The sequence below is a fragment of the Megalobrama amblycephala genome, linkage group LG3 (assembly GCF_018812025.1).
Source record: "Megalobrama amblycephala isolate DHTTF-2021 linkage group LG3, ASM1881202v1, whole genome shotgun sequence".
NCBI lineage: Eukaryota > Metazoa > Chordata > Actinopteri > Cypriniformes > Xenocyprididae > Megalobrama > Megalobrama amblycephala.
The window spans coordinates 36,528,822-36,545,325 of NC_063046.1; the positions used below are offsets into that span (position 1 = coordinate 36,528,822).

Consider the following 16,504-nt stretch of genomic DNA (forward strand, 5'->3'; position numbering starts at 1 on the left):
TGTTTATTGTTATCAGCTGAGCAAAACAGCAGTGCAGGTGAGTAAAACTTAAAGCAGTGATGATGAATGGAGTGTAGAATAGTGATACTGTCCTTTTGTGGTTGCAGAAGTGGAGAACTTGACTGACGCTGGAGGAACTTGACGTTGGAGACGGAGAACACTCACACACAGACAGGAATTCACACGAGGAGAACAGGAGATGCTGGAGACAGGTAAGTAGATCATTTGGAGTCCTTAAGGTAAGCATACAAGTAAGTCTAGATGCAAACGAGACCAGACACTGGAGTGGTGTGTGTGAGTGTTCTTTATACTGTGGGTGATGAGGTGCAGGTGCCGGTGATCAGTACTCTGGTGACTGGGTACGCTGTGATTGGTTGACGGTGGAGCCTGGCGTGTCTGTGACAGTACCCCCCCCTCCCACGACCCCCTCCTGAGGTCGTCCTCTTCCACATGGGGCAGGTCTGTCGGGATGGTTGGCGTGGAATGTTTGAAGAAGATTGGGATCGAGGATGTCATTTCTGGGGGACCCAAGAGCGCTCCTCAGGACCGTAGCCTTCCCAGTCCACCAGATATTCTAGTAGACCACCACGGCGCCGAGAGTCCAAGATCTCATGAACCTTGTAGGCTGCACTGTCATCCAGGATGAATGGAAGGGGGGGTTTGGCGGCTGCCACATCAGGCTCTGTGGAAACAGAAACAGAGGGGTGGTGAGGTTTTAAAAGTGAGACATGGAAAGACATTTGGTGATGGTTAATGGGCCAATGAACCTGGGACTCAGCTTCTTGCAGGGCAGATGCAGTCTGATGTCCCGTGTTGACAGCTGTCATCCTGCGTCTGCGCAGGGCTCGCTGCAGCTGATGGTGTGCTGAGTTCCAGACCCTCTTGCTCTCTCGGAACCAGTAGTCGACTGCTGAGACGTTAGATGGTTCCCCGTCCCAGGGGAACAGTGGGGGTTGGTAACCGAGTACGCACTGGAATGGAGTGAGTCCAGTAGATGGTTGACGTAGGGAGTTCTGTGCGTACTCGGCCCAACCCAGGTACTGGTTCCAAGAGTCCTGGTGGCCATGACAGAAGGTACGGAGGAAGCGACCGATCTCCTGGATCTTCCTCTCCGTCTGCCCGTTTGACTGAGGATGGTAGCCTTCCTCTCCGTCTGCCCGTTCGACTGAGGATGGTAGCCGGAGGAGAGACTGACGGTCACACCTAGGAGGGATAGGAAGGCCATCCATACCCGAGAGATGAATTGGGGTCCTCTGTCTGAGATGATGTCTTCGGGAATACCATAGTATCGGAATACGTGATTAAACATGAGTTCAGCAGTTTCCATGGCGGTAGGTAGACCTCTCAGGGGAATCAGACGACATTCCTTGGAGAAACGGTCTACGACAACCAGGATGCAGGTGTGGCCATCGGATGCTTGTAGGTCTGTGATGAAGTCCACTCCCAGGTGTGACCAGGGTCGATCAGGAACGGGCAGAGGATTGAGCTTGCCGGCTGGAAGATGGTGAGGGCTCTTGGAGATTGCGCACTCCCTGCAGCCCTGCACGTACCTTCTGACGTCCGTTGCCACGTTTGGCCACCAGAAGTGCTCCTTCAGCAGCGAGAGGGTCTCATTGACGCCCGGGTGGCCAGTGCCAAGTGACGTGTGGGCAGAGTGGATAAGTAGCGTGCGTTGTGTTCTGGTGATGTATTGCAAGCCTGGTGGACAACCCGGCGGAGCGTTTGTGGAAGGCATTGGAGAAGGGTAGTGTCTCTTCTGACCAGGAGATAGGGCTCACGAAGATAGACTCGGGGAGAATAGTTTCTGGTTCTTCATTCTTTTCATCTGGGGCGTGGAGACGAGATAAGGCATCCGCCTTGACATTTTTGGAGCCAGGACGATAGGAGATGGAGAAATCAAAGTGGGAGAAGAACATAGCCCAGCGTGCTTGTCGGGGATTCAGTCTTTTAGCAGCTCGAGGGTATTCCAAGTTCTTATGATCAGTGAGGACCAGGAAGGAATGTTTGGCTCCCTCCAGCCAATGCCTCCATTCCTCCAGAGCCAACTTAACCGCCAGGAGCTCGCGGGCACCGATGTCATAGTTGACCTCCGCTGGGTTGAGCTTGCGGGAGAAGAAGGCGCATGAATGGAGCCTACTTGGTGTCCCCTGCTGCTGAGATAAAACCGCTCCCACTCCTGTGGTGGAGGCGTCCACCTCTACTACGAAGGGCAGGTCTGGATTGGGGTGGACGAGGAGGGGAGCGGTGGTGAAGGCTTCTTTGAGGGCTTCAAAGGCGTTGGTGGCAGCTGGGGTCCAGGACAGAGACTTGGGCTGGTTCCGGAGCAGGTTGGTGAGTGGATGAACGATGGAACTGTAATTCTTGATGAAGCGGCGATAGAAGTTTGCGAAGCCAAGGAAGCGTTGGAGTTCTTTAATGGTAGATGGAGTGGGCCAAGACTTGATAGCTTCCACCTTCCCCTCGTCCATCCGGATGCCACTGTGATCGATGATGTATTCCAGGAAGTGTACAGAGGGTTGGTGGAATGAGCATTTTTTTGCCTTCAGGAAGAGATGGAACTGTCTCAGGCGTTGGAGGACCTCCGCAACGTGGTGGCGATGTTCGGCCAAGCTCCGGGAGTAGATCAAGATGTCATCTATGTAGACCAGAACAAATTTGTGGAGAAACTCCCGGAGCACCTCATGGATGAAATCCTGGAATACGGAGGAGGCGTTGGCCAGGCCATACGGCATGACAAGGTATTCATAGTGGCCGGTGGGCGTGACGAAGGCGGTCTTCCACTCGTCCCCCTCGCGTATCCGGATGAGGTTATACGCACTGCGGAGGTCCAGCTTGGTGAACACAGTGGCACCACGGAGATGTTCCAGAGCTGCTGGGACGAGAGGAAGGGGATAACGGAACTTGACAGTGGTTTTATTTAGAGCACGGTAATCAATACAGGGCCGCAAGCCTCCGTCCTTTTTTGCCACAAAGAAGAAACTCGAAGCAGCAAGGGAAGTAGACGGGCAGATGTAACCTTGGTCTAGGGCCTCTTTGATGTATTCCTCCATGGCCTTCTCCTCCGGTATTGACAGGGGGTAGATCCTTCCCCTGGGCACTGGCTCACCCGGTAGCAGATCGATGGCACAGTCCCATGGCCGGTGTGGAGGCAGCTTGGAGGCTCTTTGTGGGCAGAAGACGTCACTGAAGGGGGCGTAACATGCTGGAATGTCCACGGAGCATTTCTCTAAAAGGCTTTCGATGGAGGTGGTACAAATGGAGATTTGGAAACAGGAAACTCAGAGAAACAGTTAGAGAAACAATTATCGCCCCACTTCAGGATCTCACCCGTTCTCCACGAGATGGTAGGGTTGTGCTGCTCCAACCACGGGCGCCCTAGAACCACGTCAGAGGTGGATTCCTCCAGAACCAGCAGGTGAATTTCTTCCAGATGTAGAATTCCAATCCATAGTTGAAGGGGGCCCACACAACAACTGACCTTTCTACGACTCAGGGGTTTGCCCGTGATTGAATGGATCTGGTAGATGGTTGGAGAGGGCGAGGTCTTGAGCTTGAGTTGTCAGCAGAGGGTGCCGGAGATGAAGTTTCCTGCTGACCCTGAATCGAGGAGCGCCACCACTGGAATAGATACATCAGCAGCAGTAAGGTTTACAACAGTAGTGAGTGGTTTCATCTTTTTAATGGAGGGAATGATGGCACTCACCATGGGACGAGGACGATGGATGGGGCATGCAGATATGACATTCCCAGGAGCACCACAATAGAGACAGAGATTCAGGGTCAGCCTTCTTTGACGTTCAGGAGATGAAAGTCTTGAATTTTCAACTTGTATGGGTTCGCTGGCTGGTTCTGGAGGGCTGACGGGTTCGGACCGATGGAGGAGGGTGTTGAATGGTGGCTGGCCCTGGTGTTCTTCAATACACGACTGCATACGAGAGCTGACGCGGATGGACAGCTGGATGAGGCGCTCGAGGCCGATGGAATCCTCGTATGCAGCGAGATGCAACTGCACCCTGGGTTCCAGACCTTGCCAGGTAGGTGGTAATGAGCGCTTGCTCGTTCCATCCGCTAGACGCCGCTAGCGTTCTAAATTGCAAAGCATACTCATTGACAGACATAGAACCTTGTTTTAAATTGTAAAGTTTCTCACCAATGGAAGAGTCAGAGACTGGTTTACCGAAGACTTCCCGGAATGGGTAACGAAGGAGTTATAGGACTGAACAACAGGACCTTTCTGAGACCAGAGGGAGTCTGCCCATTGCAGCGCTTTGCCTTGTGTTGGGAAATGATGAACGCTATTTTTGAAGTGTCATTGGGATGAGGTGCAGTTGCATCTCCAGGACCAGCGCACATTGCAGGAGGAAACCGCTGCAATCCTCCGCCGATCCTGAGTAGGGCGCTGGTTTGGCCATGGGACTGGCGTGACGGTCGGTGAAGGAGTGAAGACGGTGTTGCTGGAAGTGACTGCTGGTGCCGGTGAAGGTGGACGAGGAGTGAGTGCTCGGCGCAAAGCGTCCACCTGAATATCACCTTGATTGAAATTGACACTAATTTCATACAACAGTTCAATAAACAAGTAGTTAATATTAATCACTTACGTTTTAGGTCCAATATTGCATGTTTTTTTTTTGTTTTTGGGGGGGGGGGTGCCCTTTATAAAGGTTAATTATTATTATTATTATTATTATTAATTATGGAATTATTATTATTATTATTAATTAAGGAATTATTATTATTATTATGTAAGGAATATTAATAAAATACCCCCAGGGTAAATAACATAAATATGCAGACTTAAATATATCACTGCAGATAAAACACTGATGAGAATTTTGCTTGTTTCAGTATAAATTATATTTACAACACACACACAAAAAAAAAAACTTTTTTCCCCCCAGGCAAACTAGTTTTTTACTCTGACAAGTAAATGACCATTTTAGTTGTCCAAGAGACAAGCACAAAACAAGGCTAAATGTCGAACTCTTTATTTTGTATTTATATTCTCTCCTTTAATAGTAGCATCACTCCTATATTTGATACTGACACTAAGGAGAAGGCACAGGCCTACAGAAAGATGTTTTGCACACTACCAGCATCTATAGAATGATTTTGATCAGCATTTTATTGTTCATAGCAGAGGGCCCTCTCAACTTGTTAAATTTTAGTTTGTCAATTGATACGATTTTGTAGTCTTCTCATACACATGCACCCCTCGAAAGCCTGAAACCACAGAGCACCCACACATAACAAATCCCAATTTAACCCCTGCCTACACTTATACACAGTAGATCAGTGGTGGCATACTTTTCATGTGAGAGCAAAACCTGCAGGAATGAGTAAAATTATGCACAATACCTGCAACCACGCACCAAAATTCGTGCCCTGTAACACTATTCAGCTGGAGCAAATGAGACAAGTGAGTGAGAAGAGGCAGGTGTGTGTTAAACCAGTGAATCTCAACCTTTTTTGAGTAATGGACCCCCGTCATATTTGGAACCATCCTCAAGGACCCCAGAATAAAATTGGCTCATTGGTATCACTAATGTCTTTGTAATGACCAAATGCAATCAAGAATAATTTACTACTACGTTAGTTGACTTGTCCTATATTTAGTCATATAGTCAGTTATATAATACATATATTAACTTCTTCTTTTATGGGAACATGTCAAATGTCAAAATATACAAAAATTTTATTCAGATATTTTATAAGGACCCCCTGGCATTCTGTCAAGGACCACTAGGGGTCCATGGACCCCTGGTTGAGAAACACTGTGTTAAACTGTCAATTCGCCATCAGAGAGAAGGGAGAACAAGATTGCGCAGCTGGTCCTATCGGTGTACTGCAGGAAATGACTACTGAGATTGTTTCAGATATTTCAGAATCGATACATATCGAAATATCTATATTTTTGGCAACACTAGCATGCATATATATTACACAATCGGGCAGCTTTCCCTGCATGATAGGCCAGTACTTGGCAAAAAATAAAAAAAATTAAAAAACATTACCGGCTGCCAAGTGCGTCAGCCCACCGGGAAAATGGCAGGTATGCCAAATTACTAATCCAGCCCTGACCTTCAGAATGAAAGCTCTCTAACCTATGAATAGAGGGTCTGCATGTGACATCACTGACGGCCGTTATGACTGCGGTTATTCACATTTATTTGTATAGCGCTTTTCACGATACATATCATTTCAAAGCAGCTTTACAGAGAATGCATGTCAACATTACAATATAAAGAATGCAGTTAGCAAATAATGTAATTTAGTTATGCCCACTGAGTGGCAAAAAGACTGAGTGGCAGCATTGGTTTTCAGCGTGAATGCTGCGAAAAACACACAAAACACATCCAAAAAGAGAAAGAGCTTTGGGATTGACTGTACGAACAACTTTGACATTATATTTTTACAGACTGCTGAAAGCTACAGAAAAAAAGAAGCAATAGATCACTGCCATTTACATACCACTGCCACATGCCAACTGGACTCCAGGCAGAGAAACATTGATCATTTTGTGTCAAAATGTTGGCTTTTGAGGTAAAATCATACCCTATATATTGTATTGTTATATATTGTGTTGACAACTCATCAATTAAATATTTACAATCTTATATTATGCATAATTGGGTGTTTTTAAATAAACACTGATAAAAAACTATACAAGTGTTAGGGCTGGACGATATGACGATATTATATAACATTGATATAAGTGATCACCAATATTTGGACATACCTATTGTAGTTATATAAAACGTTCACATGCGGATTTGCTTTATGTATTTCCCTGGCGTCGAAATCAGGCACATATAAATATCAGGAAACTCGCGATTCTTGGCTGCATGTCAATATGCATGGATTAGGTTTCTTTGACATGCTATAAGGAACACTTTCGAGCCCAACCTTTAGTGTAATTCGTTTGTTTCCCCAATTAAATCCAGTCACGCAGCAGGTTCTTTTGCCACTCAGTCCAGCTGAGGGAGCGCGTTCCGGCGGGAAAGTGACGTCAATGCATACCCTCTATTGCAGCAGTCCGTTTGTCAGGATCTCATTCTTTTTGTATCTTTTTAAATATGTGAGACTGGCTTGTTGAACATATCTTACAATTAAACTGTTCCTACAAACCACTTCAAACTTTGTACTTTTCTAAATCTGTAGCATTACGTGTATTATAGCCTATAGGAAGGTGCCAAATATGTTTCAGTGCTTACTTTCTTTTCTTTTTAAATTAATGCTTGAACAACAATTACAAAATAGAAACAACAACAACAACAACAAAAATGCCTGCGAACAAATATACAAAAATATCAACCAAACAAGAAAGTATAGACCAACATAAAAACCAAAACTAAATAATAAACCAAATAAACAATAAAAGACTTTGCTATTTCACAAAATCGTATGTAAATGAACGGTTTTAACAGCTTTTTTGTTTGTAGGCTACTGTCCTTAAAAGTTTCAGTGGTTACATGACCCTTTCGTGGGGTGGATGACGTATGTTTAAGAACCAGGAAGACACTTACCGCTATTGTATCGGATACCACGTAATCTATCCAGATATCAACTCAACGAGATAGGCTACCAATATCGATAGCCAGGTCTGTCTCTTCTGAATGTAAAGTTTTTGCGATTTCTGTGAATAAAACAGGTAATTATAACCATTTAAGTAACATTTGAAAGCCGTAGCCTACTTTTAACATAATTATCAGATTTCAGTTTTGTTGAGCATTTATCAGCAATCAATAACAGATCATTGCCAGTCTTTTAGCAACTTTCAATTTAAACTTATAACAAACAACACACAAACCAGTGATATTAAATGCCACATTTCCATTCGTGGCTGCTCGATGTAAAACAACTACAGAAAAATACTTTCTATACATTTCTATGAATGAGCGCGCTGCTATCGACTGCATGTGCCGCAGGCATTGTACCTTACAACCTTTTCTTTTTCTCTTGTGATACGCATTTTCATGGTTAAATTTGTCTTGAATTTGTAATTTAAGTGAGGATCTTTCGATAAGTGAGGACCATCCCCGAAAACAGGCTAGCAATTCTTCGAGATCGGTCCGCCCATCCCCGAGTTTCAGTTTGAAAACATGCAAACTAGTTTATATTTTACAATCTATAATATTATAGACAACGATGTAACTAAACATTTAAGAAGAGGGAGACCAAGTAAAAGTTAAAGAATTGGTTATTAAAAATTCCAGTTATTATTTGTCCCGGTCAACACATTCTGACTGGTTTGATCTTCATATGTTAGGGATTGCTCTGCTCTTTGAACTTGTACAAACAACAAAAGTGAAAGCACAGTTAGAGCAGTCCTATGTGCTAGTCAAAATGTGTAACTTAAGTTTTTACATTTCTGTAACAAGTGGCTACACAAAGTGCAATATCATAAACAGTCTGTAAAACATACATTAATAATGTTCTTAAATCAAGAATATTTTTAACACCACTAAAAAAAAAAAAAAAAATACTCAGGTTTTCACAAGGACATTTGCTATTTTATGTTTATGAACATGTTTTGTTGGAATGTTTTACTAGTATGTATAAACATTTTGAAAATATATAAACATTTTATTAAAATGGTTTAATCACACAATTTTTTCATTGACAATATTAGCATTTTAATCAGAGTAAAATGTACAGAGATTAATGTATACGATGTGACAACATCTTGAGAGAATTTAAAGTCTTTCATCTAAACACAAAAACTATGTAAAAAACTTTGTAAAGATTACACTGTCTATTATCAATGTAAAGAAATAAGAAAATCAGAGCCTGAATTTCAAGTGTTTAACATCTTTTGACAGATTGTAATGAGTATTTAAAGATCCATGGCATTCCAGTTCCAAGTTACAGTTCCGGTTCAGGTTCCAGTTCCAGTTCCAGTAGGACCTAGAAAAACAGACCCCATAATAAAATGCATCATAGACGACAAAGCAGAGAGACTACGGAAATTATTAAAAGGCAGAGATATTAATGGTTTGTACTCTTCTGAAGTCTGGAATGGATGATGTTACACCATTAACAGCAGCAGTTCTATGCAGAAATGAAGAAATCTGCTCTTATCTACTTGAAGAGTCGGCTGATCCTAACAAACACTCAACAAATGGACAAACACCTCTACATTATGCTGCTTTAACAAATGGAGTTCCATTGAGTATTGTTAAAAGATTACTTGCAGCAAAAGCTAACCCAAATGGACATGGATTACAATTTTTGACTCCATTGCAATATGCTGTTGATAATGACCGTGAAGATATCGTGAAAGCACTTATAGAGGCTGGAGCTTCACCTTTAATGAACTATGATGCAAATCAAGAGATTGATAAAAAAATGGAGAGAATGATTCTTCGACTATCTTCACAGGGTGAAGTGTCTGATAAAGTACATATATCTTTCTCTTTTTTTTGTGCTGTAAGAACGAAAAATTACACAGAAGTTGTCAAAATCTATGAGGAACATTTCTTTCAAGAGGATCCTTTTGTTCCTTTGATTTATTTTGAGAAATACTTTGCTGTCATTGGTCCTCGTGCAGAGCAGTACCGTCAGAGTGCCATCAAGTGGTTGAAAGATACAAAGAGTGCAGACAGATACATTGAGGAACTCATCAAGCGCTTCCCAAGAATCCTTCAGGAACACTGGCCGATTGCACTGAACTGCTTAAAAATTGCTTTGTGTGTCAGTGAACGCATCTCTTCTCAGGTATTCAGTGAACTTGTGCCAATTTTAACAAAGAGTCTTCAGCACTTTGGAAATCCAAATGGTGAAACAGTCAATCTTTTGATACTCAAAATACTCAATGTCATGATGCAGAAGATGTCTGAGCAGAAACTGAGATTAAACCATTCTGTCTATGAGAAGTTATGCAAAAGTCTGTTACCTCTCACACGCCCTGATTATTCAAGTTTAATTGGAATGTGGACATATAGTTTCTTTGCCGACATAAATGACTTCAGTCCTGAACTTGTGGCATCGTGTGGATTGACTTCAGTCCCAGAGATGATACTTAACACTGCAGAGATAGAAGATGAAGCCATAAACAAAAAGCTACAAAATCTGAACATATCACTCAAACATCCATCAGGTGCGAGGGATAGTTTACATGAGGAGACGCCTGCTACTTCAAAGAGCAGGAAAAAGAAGAAAAAGAAGAAAAAAATCCAGCAAGAAGTGGGATCACAAGAAGGTGAGCTGCAGGATGAAGAGGAACCGTATCCAGACACTGTAGTGAAATCCATTGAGGAATCAAACTCAAGTGTGCAGCCATTCACACCGCCTGTTGAGAACCAAAATTTCTCAAAAAGGTGGGTTCAGACCAGCCGCCATTGGAGACCCAAGCTTGAGAAACTAGCTAACATGGATATTAGCAATACCTATAGGCTGGGAAATGGTAGGCTTACTCTTGTACTCAGAGATGAATTTCAGATTGCTAAAGGAAGTGATGGAACAGAAGTTTTTCTTGGTTTGAGGGATGACGGCACAGAGGTGGCTGTGAAACGAATGATTAAGTCCAATTATCAGGTCCTCAAAAACGAGGAGGAATTTCTACGTCTTCCACAGCTTGATAGTCCCTCCATTGTGCGATATGTGGACTTTGCTGAAGATGACCATTTTGGATATCTTGCTCTTCAGCTTTGTGAGTACACACTGGAGGAATATATCCAAGAGCATTTACCAGATAATAGCGCTGAGAGAAGTTTGGTTCTGAAGAAGCTGGTGAAGGAAGTTCTCTGCAGTTTACAGGTTTTACACCAACCGCAGACCAAAGTGCTTCATCGGGACATCAAACCCCCAGAATGTTCTGATTGGTAGGAGCTAAACCAGAGTAATTAAAATTATCATTTTTTTTCTCCCATTAATTTGAAACTTCTGTTTGTTATAGACATAAATGGAAAAGCTAGATTGGCTGATTTTGGCATAAGTCGTCGACTGAACTTAAGCCAAACAACTTTACGAACAAGCACTGCTGGAACTAGATGCTGGAAGGCAAAGGAGAGCATAGATGAGGAGGTCAACACTGGGTACAAGAGGAGCTCCGACATTCAGGTGGTCTCTCCAGTCCTGATAAGACAACAATATTGTAATTATTATACTAAATTAATTAATTAAAAATATATTATTAGAAATTCAATTATTGACTTAAATACACAATTACAAATACAGTTAATTTAAATTGTATTTGATTAAAATTCTAAACTTGTAACAATGTAACCTGCTTGAAGGTTGCTGGGATGTTAGTGTACTACATTCTCTCTAGAGGACACCATCCATTTGGTAAAGGTCCATTTTGTGAAGTCAACATTCTACAAGGAAGATACTCACTGGAACATCTGGATGATGATGTAGCGAAGGATCTCGTCGAGTGCATGATCAATGAAGATCCAAACAACAGACCAACTGTGGAGCAGACCCTTGCACACCCCTTCTTCTGGACTGATGAAAGGTAGAATATTCCATTGATTTGGCAAAGACATTTATCAGTCTAAATAAGACAGAGAGGTTCAGAACTGCTTATAATAGGGGAGAGCGGGGCTGGTTGGGTCAAGGGTTGGTTGGCACGCAGTTAAATCCCAGTACACTATAGGGCGCTGCCACAAAAATCTAACATTAAAATGACTGCCCTCTTGACCAGACCACACCCATTTACTGAAATCATTCAACTGTCACTAACTATTGAGATGAGGACAACATTTTCTATTTTAGAGTCTCAAAACAATGTAGAAATGTGATAGATACAAATATATAAAATGTAAGGATTTCAGTTTATAGAGATAGGAATCATCTATATTTTGACAGGAAATTTACAAGTTTCTGATGAGTTATGCAATGTGGCTAACATCATGTCAGTAAAGAGGTGTGGATGGGGCTGGTTGACACACTGATTTAGGGGTTGGTTGGCACATAGCCATTTGGTTAAAAAAATTATTAATTTATGTATTTTACATGTTAAAACAATGAATATAATGTAATATAATATAATGAACTAACTTATGTATGAAATAATTTTCTTTTAGAAGTCAAAATGGTCAGAAAATATTTAAGAACAACGGAGAGAGGAAAGACTGTGTCAACCAGCCCCATCCACACCTCTTTACTGACATGATGTTAGCCACATAGCATAGCTCATCAGAAACTTGTAAATTTCCTGTCAAAATATAGATGATTCCTATCTCTATAAACTGAAATCCTTACATTTTATATATCTCTATCTATCACAGTTCTACAATATATTTAGTGGGGAGAACTTTTTTTTGTTTTGAGACTGCATTATTTCTGTTACTCCTAATACTACACATGCACACACACACACCCCACACGTAGCCTACAAACTGCTGTTTAGTTCAAATAAATATACGATCTGGTTTGTTTTGAGTTTTATAGGAATAGCCGGCCTGGGGAATTTTGTCTTCAGTGCCACGCATACACACACACACGTACAAACTGTTGTTTAGTTCAATTAAATACAATCTATGGAGAAAATGGGCTGAAATTCTGTTGAATGTTTTTCTGTTTTGAATTAAATTCTCAAGTTTTTTACATTTATCACCTCATTCTTTGTAACTATAGCATCTGTGCCAACCAACCCCATTGCATACTGGGGGCTGGTTGGCACAAGTGCACAACATGAATTAATGATGAATTTTAAAGGAAATGGGAATCATTCGAGAACATCCAATATATCTGTTGATTAGTTGAGATCATAACCTTTCAGTTGATACTGGTTAGACTATTTTCACATATAGCATGACTGAGAAATATGACAGAGAGTGAAAGTGTGCCAACCAACCCCGCTCTCCCCTACTAAGCCAATTATGATTTTAAATGAAGAGGAAATTGCATCTACTGTAGATACTTTTTATCAGCTGAAGAGATTGTACTGTTTTTGAAATCCTGTCAGGAGAGTGGAGTATTTGAAAAAAATGGGGAACCAGAATGAAGCCGAGAGCTGTCGTAATGTTGATGAGGAGCTCCTTCATGCTATTGAAAAATGCACTGAGGGGAAAAGCTTTTCTGAATGGAAAACTAAAGTGAGTCTAATTTCAGATCTGAAATATTCAAACATATTTGTATAAATATAAACATATTTTAATTATTTTAATATTAAATTAAATGAAAATAGTAACGACTTAAAAAAACTAACGAATATAATGTCTTCAAGACCTTCCTTGTTACAAATCATTTGAATGTAGTTCATGGCCTGTTTTACTCTTTGTTTGAAAAATCATTTTCTTTTGTCAGTTGCCATCTGAGCTTGTCCAGAAACTGGATGGTAAGAAGAAAGGCTATCCTGAGAACACACTGGGCCTTGCTGCGTTTCATACGCAACCTACACGAGCATTAGTGAGTAACATGTAATGTGATGCACAGTATTTATTCAATACATTAGTAGTATTGTGTGTCTGACCATGTTTTTTGGTGTCTTTTATCTCTACATAGTCCAGATGATGCAGAGAGCATCAACCTGATGGATTCATTCCCTGATCTCTTTGGGAGTGTGTTCAGGTTTGCAAAGGAGAGAGGATGGAACTCCAGGGCGAGTCTGAAAAAGTTCTTCAGCTCAGTTCCACAGATTTGATTGTTGTTATTTTTGGTTACAGTATGTTCATTGATTTTGCATCATGAATGTATTTCATGAATGAGTTTAAATGTAGAGACAGATGGAAGATGAGCTAAGATCCATTGTTTTTTTGGGAAATGAGGCCCTTACAACTGAAAAACATTGACTGTTAAAGAGGCACAATATAAAAAAAGAGTCGGTAGTACATTTTAACACAGGGTAATTATCTTGTGGAAAATATGTAAATATCTCTTACAGATTAACCTCATTGCAATATATAAACAGCATAAAGATTCTGCATGTAAACCTAATAGCAGAAATATTTTTGTGAATAATGAGTTTATTAAATGTTAATAAAATTGTTCTAATGAAATACTTTTGACTTTCTCATTACATTATTAAAACCTGTGACTGTAACACAAAGCCAAAGAAGACAGGAGACAACAGATCTAAAGTGTTCCTACAAGCCACCTCAAACTTTTTCAAATCAGACTAAAATATAACAGTAATCTGAATGTTGTTCTATTCAGTTTTTCATTTTCTTCATTTTGTCTTTGGTAACACTTTCAATAGTCCAGTTTCTACATTCTAATGTAACTATAACATTGCAACTACATGTCAACTATCAATCAGAGATTTAGTAGACTGTCTGCTACTTTATTTTGATGCTCCCCAACAAACACTACTGACTATATGTAAGTCCGTCAACTTATTCTACTAACCCTAACTCTAATCTAACAGTCTACTAATACTCTAATGAGAGTTAGTTGACATGTAGTTGCAAATTAATGAGATTAGTTGACACGTAGTTGCAAAGTTACTTATTTAGTAGAATGTTTAAAGTGGACTATCGAAATAAAGTTATAGCTTATAACATATACCCATGTTTGAAACATCCTACAATCGTCTCTTCAGTGTTGCAGATAAAGCTGGTTTGGCGAGCAGTTATCTGAGCAGTTATCTGTCCTATTGTTATTTTATTTTAACATGTTTTCTAATCCTTTTGTTAATGTTATACTAACACAGAGCACACAGTCTACGCAATTGGGAACCAGTCTCCTAATATATACAAGATTTTATTGTTTATAGCCTATTTACTATTTATAATTTAAGTGTACTCAACAAATTTCTGAACACAATGTTTTGCTCAGTTGATCCTGTAATAAATGAATAATAAATAAATAATAAAGTGTTCTGCCAGGTGTGAGAACGAGGAAGGGCGTATAGTTTCATTTCCACGCAAATCTGAAGAGCGTTTGCAACGGCATTACACTCAAAAAGTAAGAAACTACTGTGCGTAAGTATTATTTTTATTTGTCGTTGCTCCTGGCTACTCGAGTAACATTTCTTGTTTTTTAAACTTTGGAAATTATTAAAACGCAGAGATATTAATGGTTTGTACTCTTCTGAAGTCTGGAATGATGATGTTACACCATTAACAGCAGCAGTTATATGCAGAAATTAAGAAATCTGCTCTTATCTGCTTGAAGAGTCAGCTGATCCTAACAAACCCTCAACAAATGGACATTTGTGGACATTATGCTGCTTTAAAGGGCACCTATTATGCAAAATTCACTTTTACATGGTGTTTGACCATAAATGTGTGTTGGCAGTGTGTGAGCAAAACCACCCTAGAATGAGAAAAATCCACCCAGTGGTTTTTTTACAATCTCAATAATTCATAAGCACTGTCTCAGAACGCCCTGTTCTAAGATTGCTCTCACTGTGACGTAGAATTGCGCTAAGCCCCACCCACGTGGTTTGATTGACAATCTGGTTTTGGCATAGACCCCGCCCTCTGTGATCTGTCAACCATCCTCCATTGTTTCAACGACAGCCGGTAATGTCTCCTAAGAAACATAAGTGTTCTGTTGTGGGATGTAATAATGAATATAGTAGTTTTCACTTACTTGCGACATCAGAGCCAATGAAAACGCAGTGGATGGATTTATTTACGAAGGAAAGGCGGCACTCAAAATTCCAAAATACGTTTATGTTTGCGCGAATCATTTTTTGACTGACTGTTTTGAGAACGAGGGTCAATTCAAAGCAGGTCTTGCTTCAAAGTTAATCCTCAAGTGTGGATCGTTGCCTACTGTTCGCGATCCAACGTCACCTCCAGAAGAAGTAAGTGTATTTAATGTTTTTTGAGCAAATAGTCATTTCAGTCGATGTCAGCCAATTCAATAACAAATGCGTCTAAAGTTGTTGTCGTCGTCGTAGAATGTCTGTGTATATAATTTAAACCTTGTTTGTATAGTGTGTATCCACACGTATATATATATATTTTTAAAGATATTGTATTACAAACTGTGTATGTTTACTTAGCAAACGTTATCACAGTATTTGTGTTTGTAGTTTCAAAAAATTGCGCGAACGTTATCACACAGTGTGTGTGTTTGTGTGTTGCACATCCATAATTGCAAAGGGGACGCGATTAAAACTCTATAAGTACATAAATGTATCAAATAACCATTCAGAGACGTCCTGCTCCATTCTCAATTGTGTTTCTTCTGCCGGAGTCTCTTCATCATCTGGGTCTGATTCCGGTTCAAACATGTACGGCTGAATGCCATACAAAACAGCGGGTCTCTCACTCTCAGCCATTCTGCTTCTACCCTCTGTTTATTGCCATAGGTATGCAAGTTACGCCCTCATCCAAAGGCAGGGCGGGGATATGCAGCTCATTTATATTTTAGGTGGTACACACCAAAACAGCTCTTTTTAAAACAGGCCCCAAAAATGACATTTTCAAATGGTTATAATAAATTAACTGTGGGGTATTTTGTGCTGAAACTTCACAAATACATTCTGGGGACACCCAAGACCAATATTACATTTTGTAAAAAGGGGCATAATAGGTGCCCTTTAAGACCTGGAGTTCAGTTGAGTATTGTGAAAAGATTACTTGCAGCAAAAGCTATGGACATTCAT

At 40.8% G+C, this 16,504-nt stretch overlaps 1 protein-coding gene across 2 annotated transcripts; it reads left to right on the forward strand.

Moving 5' to 3' along the window:
* The first annotated feature begins 7,465 nt into the window (after positions 1 to 7,465).
* Positions 7,466 to 11,363, forward strand: LOC125265225. Of its 2 annotated transcripts, none has more exons than XM_048185330.1 (4): positions 7,466 to 7,648; positions 8,820 to 10,820; positions 10,895 to 11,092; positions 11,235 to 11,363. In XM_048185330.1, coding segments are annotated over exons 2-3 (1,833 nt in total). In that variant the 5' UTR covers positions 7,466 to 7,648; positions 8,820 to 8,988; the 3' UTR covers positions 10,896 to 11,092; positions 11,235 to 11,363. The 2 variants fall into 2 exon arrangements, with proteins under 2 accessions (XP_048041287.1, XP_048041288.1); XM_048185331.1 differs by having other exon boundaries at positions 7,476 to 7,598.
* The last annotated feature ends 5,141 nt before the right edge of the window (positions 11,364 to 16,504 follow it).